General features: G+C 46.6%; 2 protein-coding genes across 3 annotated transcripts in view; one reads left to right on the top strand and one right to left on the bottom strand.

Moving 5' to 3' along the window:
* The window catches only part of pphln1 (periphilin 1), a 65,879-nt gene extending 42,193 nt beyond the window's left edge, over positions 1 to 23,686 (top strand). The window contains exon 10 of one of the 2 annotated variants that reach the window (XM_056276019.1): positions 23,521 to 23,686. In XM_056276019.1, the coding sequence (XP_056131994.1) occupies positions 23,521 to 23,529 (9 nt within the window). In that variant the 3' untranslated portion in view covers positions 23,530 to 23,686. Of the gene's footprint in view, positions 1 to 5,920; positions 6,907 to 23,520 lie in introns of those variants that run through there. The other variant, XM_056276018.1, reaches the window with a different exon arrangement.
* On the bottom strand, positions 7,917 to 23,998 carry prickle1b (prickle homolog 1b). The gene is made up of 7 exons (XM_056276017.1): positions 23,563 to 23,998; positions 19,516 to 19,629; positions 17,831 to 17,968; positions 12,928 to 13,131; positions 11,854 to 12,040; positions 10,502 to 11,500; positions 7,917 to 10,393 (listed from the first exon to the last, which is right to left on the bottom strand). The coding sequence occupies exons 1-7, from the start codon at positions 23,746 to 23,748 to the stop codon at positions 9,396 to 9,398; spliced, it is 2,826 nt and encodes a 941-aa protein (XP_056131992.1). The 5' UTR covers positions 23,749 to 23,998; the 3' UTR covers positions 7,917 to 9,395.
* Between the last annotated feature and the right edge of the window lie 1,671 nt (positions 23,999 to 25,669).

The following is a 25,669-nucleotide window of genomic DNA, read 5'->3' as shown; positions in this document are numbered from 1 at the left end:
CCATATGCCATTGGGTTAATTGGGTGGGATAAGGGGAAAAACTAGAAATACAGTTTAATAAAAAGAAGGTCCTGGGTTCGAACCCCAGGGTTGTCCAACCTTGAGGGTCATCCCAGGTCGTCCTCTGTGTGGAGTTTGCATGTTCGCCCGCGTGCTGGAGGTCACATTCTGATAAAGCCAGCAAAATCACATCATCTGCAAACAGCAGAGATTAAATTCTGAGGTTCCCAAAATGGAAACACTCCTCACCTTGGCTGTGCCTTATATATCACAAACAGAATCGGAGACAAGGGACAACCTTGGCGGAGTCCAACACCCACTGAAAACGTGGTTGACTTTGTGCTGAGAATGCGAACACAGCTCTCACTTTAGTTATACAAGGATCGGATGGCTTGTAACAACTGCCCCGGTACCCCATACTCCTGCAGTACCCCCCACAGAGTGCCCTGATGCCTTCTCCTAGTCCACATAACACATGTAGGATGGCTGGTCAAACTCCCATGCCCCCCCCCCTGCACTTCCGCAGGGGTAAAGAGTTGGTCCGTTGCTCCACGGCCAGGATGGAATCCGCATTGTTCCTCCTGGATCCGAGGTTCGACAGTTGGCCGGAGCCTCCTTTCTAGTATTCTAGAGTAGACTTTCCCAGGGAGGCTGAGCAATGTGATGTCCCGATAATTGGAACACACCGTCCGGTCCCCCTTTTTAAATATGGGAACCACCACCCCAGTCTGTCACTCCACAGGTACTGTCCCCGACCTCCACGCGACAATGAAGAGGTGTGTCAGCCAAGACAGTCCAACAGTGTCCAGAGTCTTCAGCATCTCAGGGCAAATCTCATCCACACCTGGCGCCTTGCCACCAAGGAGCTTCTTAACTACCTCAGAAACCTCTGCCAGGGATATGGGTGAGGCTTCCCCTGAGTCTTCAGACTCTACCTCCTCCATTGAGGACATGTTAGCCGGGTTCAGAAGCTCCTCAAAGTGTTCTTTCCCACTGCTTGACAACATACCCAGTCCGGGTCAACAGTTCCCCTCCCTGGCAGAACACAGCCCGAGTCAGGCCCTGCTTCCCTTCCCTGAGTCGCTGGATGGTTTGCCAGAACTTCCTTGAGGCCAACCGAAAGTCCTCCGTAGCCTCGTTGAACTCCTCCCACACCCGAGTTTTTGTTTCTGCGACCACTGAGGCTGCAGCCCTTCTGGCCTCCTGGTACCCGAAAGGCCTCCTTCTTCAGCCTGATGGCTTCCCTCATGGCTGGTGTCCACCAGTGGGTTCTTAGGTTGTCACCTCGACAGGCACCGATGACCTTATGACCGCAGCTCCTGCCTGCCGCATCTGCAATAGAGGCTTTGAACATGGCCCACTCCATGTCCCCAACCTCCCTTGGGATACACAAGAACTTCTTCTGGAGGTGGGAGTTGAAGACCTCACAGACAGGGGCCTCCGCCAGACGTTCCCAGTTCACCCTCACTACACATTTGGGTTTACCAGGTCTGTCCAGCAGCCTTCCCCGCCATCTGATCCAGCTCACCACCAGGCGATGATCAGTTCACAGCTCTGCTCCTCTCTTCACCAGAGTGTCCAAAACATACGGCTGCAGATCTGATGATACAACCACAATAATAAATAATAGATAAAGAAATAATAATAACGTATATCAAAATCAAAAAAACTAATTCAAACAAATCTAAATCGTATGTAAGAAATCCTTTTTTTTTATATATCCATAGTATCTGTCGTTAAGAATGTAACCCAGCGGAAATTGTTTGTATACTCTGCCAGTCTTTTATACTTGCACTTAATACAGAAATTAGCCTGGAAACACACTGGAATTTGAAACAGGCATTGAAAAGGAACTTAGAGATTGCTACACACACTCTTGAACAACACCCATCCACCCAAGGTCAGGAGCAGGTCCTTTCCTCCCGGATTGGATAATAGGAGGAGTTTCGGGAAGTGCGTTTGAAATTCAGGAAGTACAGTTTCAGCACATTGTTATCTAGGAACCACTTTCCCCCGCACTCCCAGCATTTGTTTTGAGCACATTGATTGAACACGTCCTCAGAAAAGTTGATAAAAATAAACGCATTGTAGTCAATAGGCACCTGCTTAAAGAAAAACATACAGCTTAAATGAAAGATCGAAAAGATTTGTTTTGCCACAGACATCAGCCCCAACAAGTGTTTGGCTTTGAAGATAAGTTGACTGAACTATTGTGTAACATCTTACACTTGTTCAATATAGAAAGCATGTGAAGAATGTATATGTAATATAGAAACACTCAAAGGGAAGGGGTGTGTTCGTTTCCCCTTTGGTATGTTTCCGTACCTGTTTTTGCTTTTACCATCCCCTCAGGTTTTCTTGTGTACTGTGCAATGTAAAGGATTTATTGCACTTAAAAGGAGGTTAAAAAAAAACATGCAAATGGTGACCGTGTTTGCACCTGGAGTTGCCATTTGTTTAAGGCAATGGTAATCCAAAGGAGTGAAAATGCATTAATTAAAACCAGTTGTAAATGCATCTAAGATGTACCAGAATCTGATCATTCAAACCACCTCAGTGGATTGCTGAGGTGTATTTTGAGCACACAAAAACAACAAAGTGAAAATACAGTGCCTCTTAAATCTGGTATAACCACTAAGTAAATGGAAACGCGTCAGTGTGTGGATTAAACCAGGAGATGCTAGTCTCAGCTAGCATATGTAAGTATGACTTTGATAGTTTTTTACTTGTCAAAATGTACTGTTGGATCTTAAACACATCTTGACATGATCCAGATTCATGTATATAATAAAATGCATGGTTTGAAGGGGGCCATTACTTCGTGCTCAAAACTAATAGCGTTTGTTGTTGGGCAAGTATAGATAGTGCACTCGGATGCACGCCACCCAATTTTTTTTTCTCAAAATAGCTTCTTTTTTTTCCCTTTCCCCTCTTTTTCCTCCCCAATTGTGCTTGGCCAATTATCACACTCTTCCGAGCCGTCCCAGTCACTGCTCCACCCCTTCTGCCAATCCGGCGGGGGGCTGCAGACCACCATATGTCTCCTCCGATACATGTGGAGTCGCCAGCCGCTTCCTTTTACCTGACAGTGAGAAGTTTCATCAGGGGGACGTAGCGCGTGGGAGGATCACGCGCGCCCCGACCGACCAGAGGAGGGGCTAGTGCAGTGACCAGGACACATACCCACATCCAGCTTCCCACCTGCAGACACAGCCAATTGTGTCTGTAGGGATACCCAACCAAGCCGGAAAATGGCATATTTTATAAAAACAATAAAAGTTTGTTTTAAGTAACATCCAAAGTATTTTTTCTGTCACACAAAACTGCAACTTTACTGTTTTACTTTGTAGGATTCAGATTCGCACATATTTACAGTCATTCATATGTTAGGTGACTGTTGTCAGCTTGAACTCTTGTAGCTTGGTAAAAGCCCATATTATAATTTAGTTCATGCATCGGTGCCAGTGGAACATGATCTTTTCACTGCACTCCAAACATGCTGTTCATTCTAGTGACAATGTGAACAGCTATAAATAAGACCAGGAGCTAGAAATGCCCCGTGGTACAGTAGCTATTGTTAATATTCAGTGAACAGCTGAAACATGCCACTGATATCTCTCACTCACGCGCTAACAAACGCACTCACACACACAGACTCACAAACACACTTTTCCCTTTCAAAGTGTTTTCTGTCTTTGCGTGTAGCTAACTCAAAACCCGGCATTCAGTGAATAGTCTTGTCACAGCGGTTGGAGAGGAGGAGATGGACAGAGAGATGGAACAAAGGGACCGAAAGTGCGACGAAAGCACAAAAAAGGAATGAAGCATTAAAGGAGTCAAAAAGACAAGAAGGATGATGTTTTGGGAGTGGTTCGGGAAGGAGCATAGGAGAGAGCTGGGGGTGTCAGAGAGGGTAGTGGATGTGTAAGTGTCCCTGAGGCCTGTCACACCCGGGTAACAGATGAGTAAGAGTTCACTGTTTGTATAGAGAATCGGGGGTTCACATTTTGTCTATCTAGACCAAAATAGATCATTGCCACCCGTTTTAGCATCCATGTGTAGTCTCTAAACTCCAGGGAGGTCATCACACTTTTTTGGAGCAGGCAGGCCTCATATTCTTAATCTAATTCAGGGAAGGGAAGTCAACTTGGCACGCATGGTGTTTTTCAAAGACACATGTTCACAGGCATCCGGGTAGCGTAGTGGTCTTTTCCGTTGCCTACCAACACGGAGATCGCTGGCTCGAATCCCCGTGTTGCCTCCGGCTTGGTCAGGCGTCCCTGTAGACACAATTGGCCGTGTCTGCGGGTGGGAAGCCAGATGTGGGTATGTGTCCTGGTCCCTGCACTAGCGCCTCTTCTGGTCGGTCGGGGTGACTGTTCGGGCGGGAGGGGGAACTTGGGGGAATACCGTGATCCTCCCACGTGCTACATCCCCCTAGCGAAACTCCTCACTGTCACGTGAAAAGAAGCGGCTGGCAACTCCACATGTATTGGAGGAAGCATGTGGTAGTCTGCAGCCCTCCCCGGTTCGACAGAGGGGGTAGAGCAGCAACTGGGACAGCTTAGAAGAATGGGGTAATTGGCCGGATACAATTGGGGAGAAAAGGGGCAGGGGAACACATGTTCACACCGGGCCCCCTCTTACAACCACAGTCATTCACTGCAGGCCCACTTGAACTACAATGCAACAGGTATTGGAAGTCAGTCTCTTCCATTAAACATATTGTTGCTAGAAATAAAAAAAGGACAAAAATCCCTCCTTCAAGAGATCCCCATAAATACAATTGTCACTGTATCACAGGTTTTATGAAACCACGTTGGAAAAGTAATTCCTGTTGAGATATTGAAATAGATATATATTCCTCACTGTCTTCTCTGTGGGACTCCATCTTGAATATGTCCTAACACTTTAAACTTGCACTTTAAAAATGCAAACTGCTGCAAAAATGTTAACAACAGTTGAGTGGTATTTTACCTTGGTACTACCCTATCTCCCCGCAGCATTTTCTCCCCCTGTCCTCACCAGTGCATGTTTCTAGCTTTTTTTGAGGAAAAATAAGTTAGAAATTATTCAAACCTGCTGCAGGTTTTCAACAAAGCTCAGATGCCACCAAAAAGCAGAATCCAACGGCTTTATGTGTGGTGGTGTCAGTGGCAGGCTTTTTTCTCAACTGTTTTATGAGACATTGGGGGCTTGGTGTGAAATAGTGGCTCCCAAACAAGAACCCAATACCACCTTCTCGCTGTCTTCCTAACACCGGTTTTGAGCTTCAGAGCCACTACTAAGGGGTTTTTTATTAGTTCTTTGGCCCTCCTCACCTATGGAAATTGCGCTTATTGAGCTCTAGAGGAGAAGTGTTTATCCGTTGACACTACGTGTTGTAAGTTAGCACAACAATGATCCACTCAGGCTAGAGTATTTACACCCAGATGTCAGGTAGAGCAGGAAGGAAATGGCTTTTCACCAACCCCTCGCTCGTTACTCGTGACCTTGGCCTGCAAAAATTGAGTTCTTAATTCAAGTTCAGGTGACTGGACAATTGACTGCATACACAATTGATCCTCCACATGCTGTTCAAAGCAGCTAATATACAACTTGAGCCTCATTCTAGAACGCTCCGAATGCTTTGGTTTTAAATTCCGGTCTTTGAAAGGATTACATTGTGCATGCAATATTGACCCTATGTCTGCATTATCTTTGAGTTCTAACTTAAGGAGTCAAAATCATTAGGATTTTGCATTAAGTCATGTTTCTGTAAAGGCATTTGGTTCATAGTTAAGTTTTCCCCACCTTTTGGTCATTTGTGGTTCCGCCTCTTATCTCCCCCCCCCCCCCCAACGTTTAGGTTGAGGACTTCCAGCCTGTATTGGTGTTACATTTATCGCTTATTATCTTCCCGTTCACTGCACGTTTCCAGGTGTACCGTCAAGACTGTGAGACCTTCGGCATGGTGGTGAAAATGCTGGTGGCCAAGGACCCCAACTTGGAGAAGCAGCTGCAGGTTCCTCTCAGGGAGAATCTTGGGGAGATCCGCGAACGCTGCTTAGAGGACCTGAAAAGGTTCATTGTTGAGCTGGACGAAGTCTTACGGCAGCCTGAACAGTCCGCCTGAGACCCGCCCACCTCCAATCACAGACTTTTTTTTAGGTATTGGACACGTCTGGTCTGTTAACCGTAGTTTGGCAAGAAATGTCATCCTAGAAGAGGACATGTTTCATTTCTGGATAGAATCTGGGTTGTTGTATCTGTATGAAGGACTATGCCTACTACAGCAGAGCAACTCCAGGAATAACTCGGCATTAAATGGAAATTTGAGTTTTGGAACTGGATTAATGCGATGAACGGTGTCATTTTTGGACTCGTCTTTTTTTTTCTTTTTTTTTTTTCTACCTAAAAACTGGCTTCTCGTCCCTTTCCACCAAAGTGTTCTGATTACCAAAATGTTTTTGATTAGTTTCATCGAGTAGTGTTCAAAATACTTGTACTGTTATTAGGAGTGGTGTTTTGAAGACCTGCCAGTCTTACCACAAAAACGGTTAACACAGGTTTGTAGGGTTAAGGTTAACCTTTCACAATGAAAAAGTTCAGACTGCCAGCCATTCAATAGGGTTACATTTTTAATCCCATGGAGGGAAAAAGTCACAATGTTTTGGATTCTGTGAAGCTATGTATGTTTTGTTTTTTTTTTGTCTTTTTTTGTTTGTTTGTAACATTGGGATGGATATATGACATTGTGCTGCTAAGGGCACAACAAAGCCACATTCGTACATAAGTCTGCACCATTTATAAATCATTACACTGGGGATAATCGTCGATGTTTACCCTTCCCAGGACAATTTACCTGTTTTTGCTTTTCAAGCACTAAGACCTTTGTTTATTGAGCTATCTGCTATTAAAGGTAATTTCTCCATTATTTCACACTTGCTTTATCATAATTTGTAGGACATGTTCATTGGAAAGAATTCTCTGTTCTATAAGGTTATCTAAGATAATGTTTTGTGTACATTTGACCTATTACAAATAGTATAATTAGAATTTGTTCTTTTGTACATTCCTACAGTGTGTATAGGAGCATTTATAAGGATGGATGCCAAAGCACAGGCCGACGGAAGCAGACTGGGATTCAGAATCCTGCTCGAAGGAACTTCAACAAGGATTAGCTGGTGTCTGACACCTGTAACTATTCAGTGCAAGACAGTCTTGTAACCCGTGAGTCGTCATGCCAACTTTACTTCCAAACTCAGACATAAATGTTGCCAAATCATCACATAAATGTTGTTGGTGGGCGGCACGGTTAGCGCTGTCGCTTCACAGCAAGAAGGTGCTGGGTTCGAACCCCGGGGTTGTCCAACCTTGGGGGTCATCCCAGGTCGTCCTCTGTGTGGAGTTTGCATGTTCTCCCCGTGTCTGCGGGGGGGTTTCTCTGGGTGCTCCGGTTTCCTCCACCATCAAAAAGAGATGCATGTTAGGGTTAGTACTCCTGTCTGTGCCCCTGACCGAGATGGTCAGGGGCATAGACGTGGCAACACAAGACGAACTGGAGTTGGCCCCCGGGTACTGCATGGTGGCTGCCCACTGCTCCTAGCTACACAGCTAGGATGGATTAAATGCAAAGCACAATTTCCCCACAGGGATCAATAAAGTATCTCAAAATAAAAAAAATCAGCTCAGGTGTGGATAATCGTAACAAGGGATTCTGACACATTTCACATCTTTAAAGGTATTCAAAATCACAAGAGTCTGGAAAATCACTACTCTAGTCAGCTGAGCGTACTCCACTAAGCATTAGTAGTGTTACAAACTCCTGGTCAAAGAGATTTAGATGGAATAAAATATGGATTTTTTTTTTAAATAGAATATGGAATCTGAAAATATGACATTTTTTCATAAAGCTTTGGAGAGGATATTTATTAAAAGCATCACTACATCACAAAGCATTTTACTGGATATGACAGTGGGGTAGTACTTAGCTGGGCTGAATATGGTAAATGGGAATGTATCGAGCATGGCAGTTTTTGTACACCAACTGAATATGGACAATACATGTTAGGAACCACATGAGCCAGGTCACATGACACAAAGAATATGCATTTTAGGCATTCGGCTGACGAATATTGTTTGTGAAGTGGCACCTTTTTATTTTTTATTTCACATAAAACATTGTCAGCTTGCCATTTTCTTCTATCACACTTCAAAAGAAACATTCCTTTAAACAAGGGATATAAAAATACTGGTATTAAAATCTTAACTTAATATATACACTTGTTTCATACTATTAAATAATTATTTGGTTAGTTTCTAGATGCTACTTAAACTCAACCTCACTGTGTTAACAATAGTACTGCCATTTTGACGTACACAATGTTGTTGCTCCAATGCTTTCAGTTGACCATAAAACGTGGAAACCAAACATGTATTTTATTGGCAAATGTTGAAAGCAGAAAAGAAAAAAAAAACAAGTAACTGTCTTCGCCATACAAAATGTTGCTGTCAAATGTCCAAACAGGTTCCATTTCCAACCAATGACTAAAGTACTTTATTGGTCAGGGAGTTATATTAAAGGACTTCCGAATCCACAAGTCCATGCATCATATTAGTGCTATGAGGTCCAAGAATCTAAGCCATAATTTACACACACAAAAAAAGTGATTTTCTTAATATTATGGTGCACAGATCTATTTTTATTGCTTTCTAGACAGCCTAGGACGTAAGAATCCAATGTCTGTGTCTTCATTTAGGAATATCGAATGACAGTTTGTCATAAGATTTATGTCTGCATTGTTAGATCTGACATATGTAATGAGCATAACTTGCTAAAGATGATACGAGTCAGTAGAATGTGACACTTTTTTTTTCTTCTGTTTGGCCATGCAGTGTTCTGCACATGAAATACTTTAGGCTACTTACAATGAAATGTATTATCCTGTCAAATGAGCCGTCTTAAATCTTGCAGATGTTCCATGGAAGCTTTATCAAAAAAATCTATTGATATCCTTTCACACTCTTCCAGATCAGATTGATCGCTTAATGAGGCCCTTAATCTTATGTTAAATGTTAAATATGTTAAAAACAGGTCACTTAAACTTGTGTAACTCACAACTGAACAATATCAGTTTACGTGTGAGGCAAAATTCGTCTAATGCATTTGGCTGCCTTGTCTACCAAATGAAACTGATCTTGCCCTCAAGTTGAGAATAAATTTCAAATACACTCATTATGTATGAGGCACAAGCTGGCATTCTGTACATATGAGAGTTGTCCCCATGTGACTGGATACACAAATCTGATCTGCACCAAAACCCTAATGTGTGTGATTTAGAAAGTCAGATCTTTTCACTTAACGTAGTGCAGCCTATTGTGTTAATACAATCCCAAATGAACAGTCTGAGCTGTTAAGAGATGATGCAGTTTTTTGCCCTGTGACTTTTACGACGGCCAGTCCGCAAGCCATGGCTCTGGGAAGACAGGGCTGTGACCCTGGTAGGGTAGTCCTCAGCGTAGTACTGGTAGCGGCAAGCACCTCGAGGCTGGGGTATTGGCTGGCCAAGGAAATAGCCTTCCTCTTCTGAGTCCGAAGAAGAGGAGGAGCAGGTAGAGCACCAGTCTTCCTCATCTCTGTAATGGCTCATGAAGCGCTCGACCCTCGGATCCTCTTGTGCTGAGCTCTTGAGTGTATAGTCAGACTGGGTTTGAGGGTAGGGGGGCAGTCTGTGTAAGGAAGGCTGGACAAACATGGCACCTCCCTGTATCTGCTGCTGGGCCTCGTAGGGGCTCTGTGCTTGCTCCAAGGGAATAATGTTGAGGGCATTGTCTGAGCGAGCTTTGCGGCTCCTGTGGTGCCTGCCATGGCTGTGGTGATGATGCTGCCTGCTGCGCCCATGATGGCTTGCAGGGCGGCATCGTTCACGGCCTGCTTCATCCGGACGATAAACCCTCCTCTGTGGCCGCTCACTCATGGGGTGCTGTCTTGCGTTAACGTCGATGCCACCATAGTATCCATTGTCAACAGTGTCCTCTGAGAACTTGACCATCTGAGGAGGCCTGGATTGAGATTTGCTCCTCCTCAGAGCTGGAGCATGAAGGAGAGAGGGTGGGAGGCCCTCCTGTTGAGAGGACAGTGAGTGACGTCCTCCTGCTGTTCTTCCCCTCATTGTCATTACTACCTCGGTCTCTATGTCTTCTTCCTCCTCCTCTTCTACACCTGCCCTCTGGTGGTGGTCCTGCTCAGAGTGGAGGATGAGGGAATTGGTGCTGTGGTGGAGCTGGGAAGAGTTGAGGGTCCCCATGTTGCTCATTTTCTCGCATTCCTCAGGGGGCTCTGCAGGGTCCTGCAGGCCATTGAGAGAGTAGAGCACAGGTCTGTCCTTACCATCTCCATCCACTGATGCACCTGAGAGGCAGATCATCCAGGAGTCAGACATATTGTTTTAAACAGAATAAATTGTATCAAAGGAAAATTACTTATCTTTTTGGCTGTAAATCTATTTGCTTTTCTTACCAGTAATGTTGGATAAGGCCAGTGAATCCATGGAGTCTCCTACACCCTGTTCAGCCTTCCTCAGCTCATCAGTGATGCACTCCAGTGAGTCTTCATACCACTGCCTAGGGTCCCGCCAGAAGGTTTGTCTTCCTGGTTGGCATTGGTCCTGGTCTTGATCGAGCTCTAACTCATGGATCTTCCTGGCACTGGCCGGGCCTGGGTGGCTCCCGTAGGCAGAGTCTCCCAACCCGTCTTGCGACTGAGCCCAGTACATCTCCGGGAGATGCTTCTTGCTGATTAGTCCAGGGCTGAGGCTGTTGCTCTGGCACTGGTTGTATATCTGATTCTGGGTGGGGCTAGCAGGGCTGGGAGATGAGGCAGTAACCCCCATGGCTGTAGTGTCAGATTTCATCCATGGATCAGTGACAACTATTAGCCTGTTTCTGTCACTGCTGGTGCTGGAGGATTCTTGAGATGGTTGCTGCATTTGATGAAACATTCCACGATCACCAAACTTGAGCAGAAGCTGGGTCATGTAGTCCTCATGTTGAGCCCATTCCTCCGGATCCTCCTCTCCCCCCACCTCGTGTTCCTCTCTCTCCCTCCAGAATCTCTCCTCCTCTAGGCCCAGATGGGCCAGCTTACGCCCTACAATATCAATGTCTCCATCCACATCTCCATCACCCTCTCCATCCCCATACTTGTACTCTGATGTGGGAATGGCAGGAGCTGGGTTAAACAACTGGGACTGCCTCCACTGGTCACCAGGTTTGCTGCTCTTCCCCATGCGGACACTGCGCCGTGATTCACGGGAGCGAGCAGACTGGAAGGCAGAGTCAGATGAATCAGAAGCATGGATGTCTTCCCCTTGGCTGCAAGCTTTGGAACAATAGATGCGGCCTTGCTTGGGTAGGAAAGGGCAGCCCAGCAAGGAGGTCTTACACTGGGCACAACAGAAGCACTGGTCTGTAGCATGCCAATGGACACCTTCATAGGTCATCTGAGCATGGTCCACACCTAAATGATGCCAAGGTAGAAGATAAAAGAGGTTATACAAATGGTTTTTTTTGTTTTTTTTTTTTGTTTTTTTTTTTGTTTTTTGAGAGAGAATTACATTGATAGAAAAATCAGTGGAATTTGGTGTCAAATTAGGATCTTGTGTTTGATCTTGAATGTCCCTCTTGAAAAAAAAAAACCCAGCAACTCCAAAACAGGGATACAAAGGGACCAAATGAGAAAAATGAAATACCTTCATGGTACCATATTAGAAAAATTGCTTGGAATGAACAGAGCTAGTCCATTCTTTAATCTAAGTCATCGCTGAGTCATTCTCAAAATTAAAAAAAAAAGAAAAGAAAAGTACAACTCACCGATGTTTTCGCCGCAAGCCTCACAGTACTCTGCATAGAGTGACTCGAAGCAGCCACAGCAGTAGGGTCGGCCATCTTTCATGATGTAGCGCTGCCCCCCCAGCATCGTCCCACACTCAAAACAGGCAAAGTGCTTCATGTGCCAGTGACGTCCCTCTGCCTCAGTGCACTCATCAGCTAGAATAATCTGAGGGGGAACACATAAAGCTGTTAGCATATGAGGTCTTGCATGTTGATAACACTGTCAGGCTTGGTTGGGACATCCCCCTGGTAGCTCAACAGAGCATCACGTTTACTCAGTGGTTTGGCGCACAGCACTGGCATTGCCAAGAATAGGGATTTGAGCATTTAATCACTTCATAAATCTTTTCACCCTGTCTTTTTCAGCAGTAGTGCAGTGACACCGTATAAAAGCATTGACATAGTAATGATAAAAAATGATGAGAAATTACTACCATGACACCAATAACAATACATTTATAGGACGTCCGGGTGGCGTAGAGGTCTATTCCATTGCCTACCAACACGGGGATCGCCGGTTCGAATCCCTGTGTTACCGCTGGCTTGGTCGGGCGTCCCTGCGGACACAATTGGCTGTATCTGCGGTTGGGAAGCCGGATGTGGGTATTTGTCCTGGTTGCTGCACTAGCGCCTCCTCTGGTCGGTCGGGGCGCCTGTTCAGGAGGGAGGGGGAACGGGGGACGTGATGCTCCCACGCACTACGTCCCCCTGGTGAAACTCCTCACTGTCAGGTGAAAAGAAGCCGCTGGCGACTCCACATGTATCGGAGGAAGCATGTAGTAGTCTGCAGCTCGCCCCGGATTGGCAGAGGGCGTGCAGCAGCGACTGGGATGGCTCAAAATAGGGTAATTGGCCGAGTACAACTGGGGCGATAAAGGGAGAAAACTCCAAAAAAAAAAACCCTCTCTGCTACCCCACTTCTTCTGCGTAAATATATCTACCACTTTTTTGTAATCTTTTTGGCAAATCTTACCAAGAAGAGATCAAGTTAGCGAACTGTATTGAATTAAAGTTGTAATGTGATTTTTATGGTCAACAACAACAACCACCTACCTCATCACAAGAAGAGCATCGTGGTTTGAGAAGTTCAGCATGGTGTCTTCCACAGTGGATCTTGCCATTGTGGTAGAAGTAGATGAGATCCACCAGCAACTCATGACATGTGGCACATGCAAAGCACGCCGGATGCCAGCAGGGGCTTGGCCCCGCCCTGGATGCAAAGATAGCCATCTCTCCACCGTTGATGCCACCGCCACACTAATAGCCAAACACAAACAACAGATCATTTTCATCATTTACGTTCATATTTTAGGGATTTTATTTAAGGCTATCATCTGGAGTTACTTTGCGTGACTTTGTGCGACTGTGGGAGTAAGAGTTCAGTATTTAGCTCAAAGAACTTCAACAGAAAGTACAAGCTGTTGGCGGACATGCTATGGTCATAGGCGGGGTCAAATCTATGCACATTTATTTTCTGGTTCGTTAATACAATTGAAAAAATTTTTTTTGTACTTTTTCCCCCTTTTTCTCCTCAGTTGTACCCGACCAATTACCCCACTCTTCCAAACTGTCCTGGTCGCTGCTCCGCCCCCTCTGCCGATCCAGGGAGGCCTGCAGACTACCACATGCCTCCTCTGATACATCTGGAGTCGCCAGCCGCTTCTTTTCACGTGACAGTGAGGAGTTTGGCCAGGGAGACGTAGCACATGGGAGGATCACACTATTCCCCCCAGTTCCCCCTCCCCCCCGAATAGGCGCTCCTACTGACCAGAGGAGGCGCTAGTGCAGCGACCAGGACACATACCCACATCCGGCTTCCCACCCACAGACACAGCCAGTTGTGTCCGCAGGGATGCCCGACCAAGCCGGAGGTAACACGGGGATTCAAACCTGCGATCCCCGTGTTGGTAGGCAACGGAATAGATTGCCCCACCACCCGGGTGCCCTAATACAATTAATATTAGCACAGCGATCATGTAGGTGTCTATTACTCTACTTATTTCTGCTATGATAGGAATCATTCGTAGTCCACTAAGCAATGCACGGCGGATATAAAAGATTACAGGGATGCCTACTCAAAGTAAATCTGTCCAATGTCATTGATGCTTTTGACACACGAGGAAGGCAAAATAAACAAGTGAGGGATTGTAGGGGCATCAATTCAAAACATATCTGTCATCCCTTGGCTGACGTTTCAGTGCCGCTTAAGCCACAATAAAGAAGGCGAAACAACAGGTGACCGTGCTGTAAGTGCCTGTGGAATACAGTCTATTCAGAACAGCTCTATGACGTATTTTAATGATAATTTCTCTTAAAACCCATATTGAAGGGGGCACATTACAAAATGTTCTGTTTTAATCTTGGAAATGAAAGTCAGTCTAAATGAAAATCATCGTCCAATATTTGAAAAGAAACTCAATGGCTCGACCCTCCGAGCCATAATTATTTTTGCAAAGGTTGTAAAAACCATCTCAAATTATTGGTCATCCAATAAATGATCATTCAAATCACAACTCATCACACTTTTTTTTTCGGTCACTTATCATTTGAAATCGAGACTTCAGTGTTTTTGAGTAGTGGACACCTCATTTGCAAGAGAAATTTTTCAATAATCCAGAGACATGGGTGTTTGTCTCTGGGCAGCGTTTTGTGTTGTCTTGGTGCTGTGAGTTGAAAGGGGGAATATAGTGGCCTCGGTCCCAAGTCCAAAGATCATATGACTCCAGAGAGATCGCCTGAGCATGTCCCAACGTAGGAATCACAAGGCTTTATATAACCCAGCGGAGCCATGAGACACCATAGGCAGCCATGGGATACCGTGCCCAGCTGTTAACCATTATTACCAGGGTGGACAGGGGCCTTGGATACAGGGGTGTCGTGTGTCCCCTGGAGTTACAGCACGAGGAAACTAGAGCTTGATATAGTGTGTGTGAATATATGTGGGTGGGTGGGTGTCTGTGTGAGTTCGTATGCTTGCATGCAAACAAATGCGGACAAATGCCAGTGTGTGTGTGTGTGTGTGTGTGTGTGCATGTGCATGCCGGAAGTAGCAGTGCACACATTCATACATGAATGACATACATAATGTATGTGGAGGAATGTGTGTTCATGTGGAAGAACATTTGTATGTGTGTGTGTGTGTGTGTGTGTGTGCGTGTGTGCATGTGTGACCTTGCTATTCTGTGTTTGAGGGGTGATGGAGCACATCTGCTGCCCAGGGAGATTAACATGGCTGTGCTTGTTCTTCCTGGACAGCATGCCGGGCAGGGAGACCAATGAGTCCTCTTAGCAGGATGGGTGTTAGTCACTAGTCAGAGCCGGGTTCGCCCACAGCACATCTTAACACTACCAGGAACCAGTTTACTACGGCCAAACAAACAATCGTAGCAGGGTGATATGTTTTCAGTAATGGTGCGGGGGACGGTTTCAATGTCTGTGACTGCATTGTGCTCAGAGTGACATGTCCACATTACATGCTGGAGCAAAATATTTGTAGAGAGGGGCGTCCGGGTGGTGTAGCGGTCTATTCCGTTGCCTACCAACACGGGGATCGCCAGTTCGAATCCCCGCGTTACCTCCGGCTTGGTCGGGCATCCCTACAGACACAACTGGCCGTGTCTGTGGGTGGGAAGCCGGATGTGGGTATGTGTCCTGGTCGCTGCGCTAGTGCCTCCTCTGGTAGGTCGGGGCACCTGTTCGGGGATGAGGGGGAATAGCGCGACCCTCCCACGCGCTACGTCCCCCTGGCGAAACTCCTCACTGTCAGGTGAAAAGAAGTGGCTGGCGATGCCACATGTACCGGAGGAGGCATGTGGTAGTCCGCAGCCCTCCCCGGATCGGCAGAGGGGGTGAAGCAGCAACTGGGACGGCTCGGAGGAGTGGGGTAATTGGCCGGATACAATTGGGGAGCAAAAGGGGGAAATTTTTTAACATCGTAGAGAGTTTCATTGTACTGTCAATCACATCTTTATATGTGTGTCTGTTTTTGAAACCCCACAGAGCAAACTATTAGAGCATAGCTTGAGAGCTGTAATCCTCCCAAGGGAAACACAGTGCCGCATTTCCCCCTCCTCCATACAACCCAGGTTGTTTGGATCCTTTTCTCAAAAAAAAACAAAACCGATAACATCTCGAATCTTAAATCCACTTGTTTTTGGAGCATTTTTGAAACAAGCTGTGCTGTAACGATCTAAGTTACCTTAACCTATCATTTTCGAGACTCAGTGCACATGTAATTGCTCATTAGGACAGACATTTTGCTATCTTTTGTAGTGTGCCATGCTGAGATGTGGATGACGCCATGAGACTGGCCTTGTGCCATGCGGGGCGCTGACTTCTGCACTGGATTTGAGTGCGAGTCTCTCAATTTCCTCATTTCCTCTTTCCCCCCTAATGAGGAGGTTTATATCCACCATTAAAACCATTGTGCTAAGCCATCAGGACCGCGCCTCAGGCTCCCACACATCACGGCGGGTGCTGGCCGTTAGTCATTCATGACAGAGATCACTTAAGACCCACCAGTCGGTTACCTTGTAACTTGTGCTTTACCTTCATGGTAAGACCACATGGTAGCACTAAATGAGGAAGACAGGGCTGAGCAGTGCTCTTGATGCACACGTGCATTGTGTGTGTGTGTGTGTGTGTGTGTGTGTGTGTGTGTGTGTGTGTGTGTGTGTGTGTGTGTGTGTGTGTGTGTGTGTGGTTATGTAAATGGAGCTTTAGTCAAAGTTCAGTCAGGAAGACTATCACCTGCATGCATAGGCCTGTATTTCTTATTGTGTCCTGCCATTAACTTCTCACGAGCATGCTCACTCATATTTCCCCTTGCTGTCATCGTCTGGGGCTGTTAATTGAGTTGTCAGCACAGCGACACACCTGCGTGGTTGGCCTTCATTTTGCTGCTGTCTTTTTCAAATACGTCTGTCTGGGCGTCCGGGTAGCGTAGCGGTCTATTCTGTTGATACCGACACGAGTATCGCCGGTTCGAATCCCCGTGTTACCTACGGCTTGGTCGGGTGTCCCTACAGACACAACTGGCCGTGTCTGCGGATGAGAAGTCGGATGTGGGTATGTGTCCTGGTCCCTGTACTAGCGCCTCTTCTGGTTCATCAGGGCGCCTGTTCGGGTGGGGGGGGCTGAGGGGAATAGCGGGATCATCCCACGTGCTACGTCCCCCTGGTAAAACTCCTCACTGTCAGGTGAAAAGAAGCGACTGGCGACACCATATTGTATCGGAGGAGGCATGTGGTAGTCTGCAGCCCTCCCCGGATCGGCAGAGGGGGTGGAGCAGCACCTGGGACGGCTCGGAAGAGTGGGGTAATTGGCCAAATGCAATTGGGGAGAAAAAAAAGGGGGGGGGGAATTTCCACAAAAAAAAAAAGCCTCTTTGTCCGCCTCTAGGCATTCGTGCTACTGTCATACACGCCCCTCCACCTCCCCATCACCGCCTAGTCCTCTTCATCAACATCATCAGCCTTACGGGGCAGCGTGGTGGCCCAGTGGTTAGTACTGTTGCCTCACAGCAAGAAGGTCCTGGGTTCGATCCCCAGGCCGTCCCGGGTCCTTTCTGTGTGGAGTTTGCATGTTCTCTCCGTGTCTGCGTGGGTTTCCTCCCACCATCATGCATGTTAGGGTTAATGCCCCTGACCGAGGCATGGCAAGAAGAACTGAGATATCTAGCTAGCTAGCTAGCTAGCTATCTGTCTATCTATCTAGCTATCTATCATCTCAGCAGAAGTCAACAGCCACCACCACCAGTGTCTGGACTCCACGGGGGGGTTATTATGCTGCTGCACAGGGCTGATGCCCCTCAGTTAAAACAATCTCCCTGTTGAGTCTAAGCGGCAAAGACTTTCTTGACACGTATTCATTTCTGCCAAGTTATCGGTTATAATAAATAGTTATCTTTACTTTATTCACTGTGTCTCTGCTGGATGAAATTGCAGGTGACACATACATTTTCACAGCGGGTGTGTTGCAGGGCCCGGGGCAAGATCTTGGGCGTTCCTCTCCCGAGTGCCTCCCTCTTCCTCTGGGCGCTGAACATGTGGAGCTCCCTCTTTTCCTCCTCACTCAGAGACTGACAGTACCGCACCTGGGGGGGGGGGGCGAAAAAAGAGAAAGTTGGAGAAATGGAGACGGAGACAAAGACAGAAAGACCGACAGATATGTTCGGAAGGAGGAAGATTGACGAAGGGAGAGGGAGGGAGAGAAGAGGAAAAGAGAGCAATCAAGAAGACATCCACCCATAACCATCCACTGAGGTAGGCCCCCACCCCAGCATGCAACTTTCTGCAAGCACATCACGTGCAGCCCTTGTGTGGTGGGTAAAGGGTTTAATTCAGGCTGTTCCCCTCCGGGCAGCGCAGGGAGGATGGCGTGCGGGAAACACAAACCCATCGTCTGTGTTTAGAGATGACGATGAAGGCACAGATAAAAGATGAGCAGCATCCTAACAACCAGCGCCGTTGTCACTAAACAATGCTCAGCAAGGCCTGCGTGCACACACACACACACACACACACACACACACACACACACAAAACACACAGACGCACAGACAAACTCGCTGTTCTCTCGGTGTCTCTCACACGCAGACACACACACACACACACACACACTCAGCACACACAAGGCGCTTATTCTCGTAAAACCACAGTTATGCAAGGAATCCCCTCGACAGTTTGCTTCCTCAACCTCCAGGTCTGCCAACAAACATCATAAAACCCCTCAGTCAAGCGGTTGTTGAGTGTGCATGGTGTGTCTTTTGTGTGTGTGTGTGTGTGTGTGTGTGTGTATCTTTTGTCTGTGTGTGTGTGTGTGTGTGTGAGTGTGTGTATATGTCTGTGCATGTGTGTGTGCATATCTTTTTCTGTGTGCATGTGTGTGTGTGTCTGTGCACGTGTGTGCATGTGTGTGTGTATCTTTTGTCTCTGTGTCTGTGTGTATCTTTTGTCTGTACGTGCATGTGGGTATGTCTGTGCATGTGTGTGTCTGTGCATGTGTGTGTGTATCTTTTGTCTGTGTGTGTGTGTGTGTGTGTGTGTGTGTACAGGCCTACCTCAGCGAGGCTTCGCCCCCCACCCAATCCCACACCCCCCAAGTGATAACCCCTTCACCATATCTGCTAGTGTAAACTCCACTAACAAAGATGAGGTTTGAGACAGCGGAGCCATACGACCCCCCCCCCTTGTACGCACCGTGAAGGTGCTGAACAGAGGACGCGGGCACGGGGTTTACTCATGAGAGTCTTCCCTTCTTTTTTGTCGCGGCGGTGTCTTTGCGTTCCCCGGAGGAGGCCCGGCGGCAGTGTAGTTTTGTCTTTCTGACGTCAAGAAGTTCGACGGAAATGAATCGACCCCTTTCTCTCCTCTGTCTCATTTTCTCTCCTTTACTCCCACTCTCTCACACAAAATCCGTCTGTCTCACTCTCTCCATCCGTCCGTCGTTCTCTCTTTACCTCTGCCAAAGACCACAGAGTCAGAGCCACTTCGTCATTTCTGGTCGGTGCTGGAGGATCTGGTATGTGACAAACAGTCCAGAGTTCCTCACCTGTCTGAAGGGACGCTGTCAAACTCGTGTGTGTCTGTGTGTGTGTGTGCGTGTGTGTATCTAACTTTCTCTGTTTGTGTCTGTATGTACCTCATTGTCGTGCGGGGGCAGCTGGTACAGCAGCTGTCGGATCCTGTGCTTCTCTCCGGGGCTGTTGACGTACGGCACCTTGTCCTCGGGCAGGCAGGAGAAATACATCTGCACCTGAGCGGAGGAAAAGGAGCAAATGTACTTCAAACAAAGGGAAAAGGGGACATGTCTTGCAAAATCTGACAGCCACCCCCCCGCCCCTCCCCCCGCCACCCCCACCCTCCATTTAGCCCTTGTGTTCTGTCTGGCTCAAACTGACCTGTTTTGAATAACACCTACTAACCGTACGTACTGTTGACTTTGTCAATAATTGAGATTATGATGATGATGATGATGACGGGGTGTTTTCAAATGATTTTATCTAAAATCCAAAGATGGCCTGGCTCAGAGTGACTGGTGAACAGTACCTCCGCTGCTGATCAGTGACCAGAACACGAAGGTTAAGTATTTTGAACACTTATTTATAGGACAAAGCGTTTTTAAAATGGACGTGTTCATAAAGGGGAAAGATCCGGACCAAGGGAGAGAGGAAGCCAGTGTTGGCTTTGCTGTAGTCAGAAGAGAAATGTGATTGGCCCGTGGAGGCTTGTGATGTCCCGGTTTGGAGCTGGGATGAAACACAGCGTATTGCTGCTCACCGAGGTGTTTGTTTAGCTTCACCGGGACACGTTGCATCCAAAGCATGGAGACCATATGGATCTTTTTGTGTTTGGTGGAGATAAACAACTTAACCGCACAAGCATCAGCCACACACAGGCAGATGGAGAGAGAGGGAGGGAATATTCTGAATTTCAAAACAAGTCTTTATTTAACAAAAAACAGACTTGACATCATTTTAACAACACAAATAATATGAACAGTCAATCCTTCACAAGAACCTGTCCAGTAGACTTCATTTTCCATCACAGTGCCGACTGAGAGAGAGAGGCAGAGAGACAGAGGGAGAGAGAGAGGGAGAGAGAGGGGAAAAGACAGCGAGGGAGAGAAACGGAGAAAGAGGGAGAGCATGAGCGAGATGGAGAGAGAAAGAGAGAAAGACAGAGAGAGGAGACAGAGGAGGAGAGAGAGCAAGAGAGAAAGAGGGAGAGCACGAGACAGAGAAGGAGAGAAAGAGCGAGGGAGAGAGAGCGAAGGATAGAAAGAGCGAGGGAGAGAGAGAGAAGGATAGAAAGAGCGAGGGAGAGGGAGAGAGAGAGGCAGCATTGGGAAGTTGCCACATAGCCTGCAGATGACAGGCCAAGTCTGTTTGCAGACAGTGTAAGCTGAGCAGTAACACAAAAAGAGTAAAGTGTAATGGTTCTACACACACACATACACACACACACACACACACACACACTATAGTAAACATATACTAAGCTGCACACCATCCTGAGGCGGCTACTCAAGAGGCATTCTGCTGAGGTAGCAGACACTTAACATTAAGAGTGTATGTGTGTGTGTGTGTGTGTGTGTGTTGCTTATTTTGTGGTATTGTTATGCCACACATAACTATCATTCACCACGGTCTAATCACACAGTCCTATAACTACAGCGTACCAATAGCAGTGCGGTGGTAAGTGAAGAGAGGAGAGGAGAGGAGAAGAGAGGAGAGGAGAGGAGAGGAGAGGAGAAATAAATCCCCCCACACGCCCGCTCAGATTTAGCAGGGTAGAGGAAAGCATGCATATCAGACGAAAATGACTGTGGCTATGTGCACCCTCATTTTCTTAAATTTTAACCCGGAGGGGCAAATACTGCCAATCCCAATCCAGTCACGGCCTCCTCAGTTTGGACTCTCATCACACAGGGGAGACGGAGAGGGGCTGAATGAGTTAATGTTTGCCGGGGTCGATTACCCTTGGCAGGGAGGAGAAAGAGAGAAAGTATGAACAGAATCCTGCTTGTCAGGGTGCTTTCTGCTCTGAACAACATCTAACGGCGGCCATCCATGAGCGGCGCTGTGCTCAACATGTGCATTTCAAACGCAGCCTTGCTCACAGCTACACGTCTTGTGTGTGTGTGTGTGTGTGTGTGACAGACAGATGCCGTACTTGAGGTCCACGTTCGGCGCTACTAATCCGCTAGCATGATGTATGGGACGGCGTAGTTTTCCACGTAGCCTCGGCTGAACTCCTGCTGCTAGCGTACAGGCTTCAGCCACCATCCCTCAACATCTGGAGCCAGGGATGGCGTTAGTTGGCGAATTTCTCTGCAGCTCGTGCAGAGTTGCAGAGGCCCCCCCTCCCCCACTGTGCAACAGCCATGCTGTGCCCACACTGGCTGTAAAATATGGTATATCATCAACGTATACTGATTTCCACCAGGATCGATCGCTAATGTCAGACGCATGCCGTCAGTGTTATCCATTCTCACACTGTTGAAAGTGTGATTCGGCATCTGGGTGGTGTGGGGGTCTATTTCATTGCCCGCCAACACAGGGCTCTCCGGTTGGAATCCCCATGTTACCCCCGGCTTGGTCAGGTGTTCCCACAGACACAAATGGCCGTGTTTGCGGGTACGAAGCCGGATGTGGGTATGTGTCCTGGTTGCTGCACTAGCGCCTCCTCTGGTCGGTCGGGGTGCCTGTTCGGGGGTGAGGGGGAACTGGGGGGGGGGGGGATAGTGTGATCCTCCCACGCGCTAAGTCCCCTTGGTGAAAATCCTCACTGTCAGGTGAAAAGAAGTGGCTGGTGACGCCACATGTATTGGTGGAAGGAAGCATGTGGTAGTCTGCAGCCCTCCCCGGATCGGCAGAGGGGCTGGAGTAGCAACCGGGGCGGCTCGGAAGAGTGGGGTAACTGGCCGGATACAGTTGGGTAGAAAGGGGGGGGGGGAATAAGTGTGTTCATTGTTAAAGTACCAGTTTTTCTTGCAACAGTGCTTCACCGCAGCAAAAGTACTCTGCCCCGAGATATGAACTGTTCAGAGGCTCCAGGCGTTTGTTGTCAGCTGGCATGGTGAGAATGAATGGTATGGAGACCAGCTGACTCAGAGAAACAAGTTTTGTTTCAAACTACCTTCAACCCTTTGGGCTTTTATAATAGCAAACACTCTAAATTAAGAGCCCCCCCCTCCCCCCAAAACGCCACGTTTCCATTTTGGGAAAAAAAAATCAATTATTTGATATCCCTTAAATATTGAGGATCATTTATCATTTTGACTGTTAACGGTACAGGTTAACCTAGGTTTCTATCTTTGCTTATCTATTTCACTGTCAATCATAGTTAGAATAGGTATTGACAGACGTCTTATTTCTGGAAGGAAACCCCTCACTGCAAAAAATACAATCTTGGAATTTTATCTTTTCTTGAGTCTCGTGATGCTTATTTCAAGATATTGCTATTATAATTAGCTTACATCACTGGCAGATGTCATTAGTTGTTTCAAGAAAGTGAACTTGTTTCGTGATAATTGGACTTGTTTCAGGACATTTGCTCTAAAAAAAAATGTATTTCTTGTTGGAAGATTTTTTTTCTGTTTAGGGAAAATTCCTTTCAAGTCTTATGATCCTGAAATGAGTAGACTAGAATAGAATACACGTTATTTGTCGTTTGCAGACACATACAATGAAATTCACTCTCTGCATTTAACCCATGCTAGCTGTGTAGCTAGGAGCAGTGGGCAGCTGCAGCACTCGGGGACCAACTCCAGTTATTTCTTCCTATTGCCTCAGTCAGGGGCACAGACAGGGGTATTAACCCTAACATGCATGTCTTTTTGATGGTGGGAGGAAACCGGAGAACCTGGAGGAAACCCACGTAGACACGGGGAGAACATGCAAACTCCACACAGGAAGGACCTGGGACAGCCTGGGGTTCGAACCCAGGACCTTCTTGTTGTGAGGCAACAGTGCTAACCACTGGGCCACCGTGCCGCCCAGTACACCTTATTGAAACAAGCAATATTATCCGCCAGTGGGCTAACATAATTTCATTAGCAATTTCTTGACGTAAGCATTATGAGACTTAAAAAAACGAGAGAAAATATCTTAATGAGACTGTATATTTTTTTTCTTCTTTGCAGTCTTCATAGCCGCAGTGATACCTGGTGGGTTGGTAGCCATACCTGGTCAGGCCTGAGTCCGGGTGGCACCCAGGCGTACTCCTCCAGGGCACAGCCGGAGTCATCGTCTGAGGTGGAGCTCCTTTGAAAGCCCAGGGACACCTTCCCCATCTTCCCCCCACATCGAGGCTCCATTTCCAGGGCCCTCGGCGAAGGACGCTCCCCTCTCTCACCGTGCTCCAGGTTCATCACACACGGGTGCTGTGGAGAAAGAGGGGAAAGTTAATCATACATATTGATATTGGAAGAGAGAGAGAGAGAGCGATCCAACATTTATCTCTTTTTTCTTTCAATTCAGTTCAATTCAATTCAGTTTATTGTCATTAAAAACAATGTGCAGGCACATGTTAAAAATGAAATGAGGGCTGTGGCTTCACCAAACAGTGCAAGACAGACACAGACAAACACAGCAAACACAGTATAAGATATACACACATGAAGACCAAAAGCTAAAAATAAGTAAAAAATGTTTTATCTGCATTATGCAAAAATGTTGGTAACAGCTTTTGTCAAGGTATATGGGTTTCGACTGTTGCTCTTCATGTAGTTGGCTGGGTGCAGTCACGGGTGTTACGAGTGTTGCAACACTCGCACTTTGTCAGAAACATGATTTCATCCCTCCCTACTTTTTCCTGAGGTAGCTGTCGATGAAACGAAACTGAGTTCCCCATACATGAAAACCTATTGGTCAAGTTAAATTGATTGAGCGGACATCCAGAGAATCACAAGCCACCAGGCCAGGGATGAGTAAACAGTTGAAGTACAGTAAAGTTATGTGCATGCAGTAAGAAAAGGTGCTTCTGTCGCTCGCTGCTGGCTGTGATAACAGATTAGGGAATAACAGATCAGAGGTATGAAACGTTCTTTTGTAACTGTGTCTTGTTATGTGACGTGTCAGTTAACATTAGTCATTGAACATAAAATGAAAAGGACTATCCTAGTCATTGTGCTAGCTAGCTAGCTAGCTAGCTACCTCAATCATTCCAAATGCAATCCAGGTGGCAAACAAACTTAATGCAAGCTCACTGTAGCTGACATTATTTGGCTAGATAGCATTTCACAGCTAGATAGCAAGTTAAAGTCTGAATGTCCCCCTCTTTTGGGGACAGTTATAGTGACATGGGCTTGCTAGGTCTTTGCTTTGGAAGGAAACAGAAACCTAGCTTGCAATCTATTGTTGCAATCATTCAATTTTACAATAGTACATTAATGTTGTTCTTGCATTAATGCTATGTAGGTGTTCATTTATGTAACTTAAAGCTATTTGTTTGAGCTTAAAACCTATTAAAAAAACGTTTTTTCCTACATCAACTCATTCCTATTACTGCTGTTCTACTTCTTTAGGATAGGCAATCACATCAGGCATCAACCTCAATGAGAGAGGATGAAATTAATGTTGCACAGGTGAAATGAAATTAGTTTTAAGGTTTACCCTGTGGACATGTTAGCATTTCTGTGGTAGAGAGGCATTCAGCGGAGCTGGGGTGGTGGTGGCGAATACAGTATCTCAGGGTGAAGGGTGTGGTGGTACAGTGTACATTTTGAACTCAATATTATTTGCATATAGTGGTGAAGAAAATGTAGAAATGCATGGCATTCATTTTGATTTGGCATGTTGTGGAGACTGGAATGGGGGCCGAAGGTGGGGGGCTGCCCTGCTCATGTCCCACCCCTATAACCCAACACTTTTAAAACCGCTGCTCCATCCCTGGTGTTAGCGATCTAGTTAGTGAAAGTTATTGTATTTTTAAACTCATTGCAAGTACCTTTAGATGAGAGCGAGGCATCAGCTAATTGCCTATCGCAGGGGTGGGCAATCTTATCCAGAAAGGGGCGGTGTGGGTGCAGGTCTTTGTTCCAACCAAGCAGTTACACGCCTGTGTCTCCTAATCAAGTCCCTCAGCAAAAACGCTACTGGTTGATTAGTGGGATCAGGTGTGTAACTGCTTGGTTGGAACAAAAACCTGCACCCACACTGGCCCTTTCTCGATAAGACTGTCCACCCCTGGCACAGATTTCGCCGACCTGTCAACACAATAGTTGCCCTGATCCAAGCTGAGGGGCTTCAATGGATGCCTTAACATATCAGTTTGTGGTTAAAACAAACTCA

The sequence above is a fragment of the Lampris incognitus genome, chromosome 3 (assembly GCF_029633865.1).
Source record: "Lampris incognitus isolate fLamInc1 chromosome 3, fLamInc1.hap2, whole genome shotgun sequence".
NCBI lineage: Eukaryota > Metazoa > Chordata > Actinopteri > Lampriformes > Lampridae > Lampris > Lampris incognitus.
This window is presented reverse-complemented; position numbering and strand designations above follow the sequence as displayed.

Bases quoted from the DNA above. Each gene is read 5' to 3' on its own strand.
- prickle1b (XM_056276017.1), bottom strand. From the start codon at position 23,748: ATGAACCTGGAGCACGGTGAGAGAGGGGAGCGTCCTTCGCCGAGGGCC. The intron at 19,630-23,562 runs GTATGGCTACCA...TCCTCCGCTCAG, and splicing joins CCGGACTCAGGCCTGACCAG to GTGCAGATGTATTTCTCCTG. The intron at 13,132-17,830 runs GTATGTGTCACC...TTTGGCTATTAG, and splicing joins AACACACCCGCTGTGAAAAT to TGTGGCGGTGGCATCAACGG.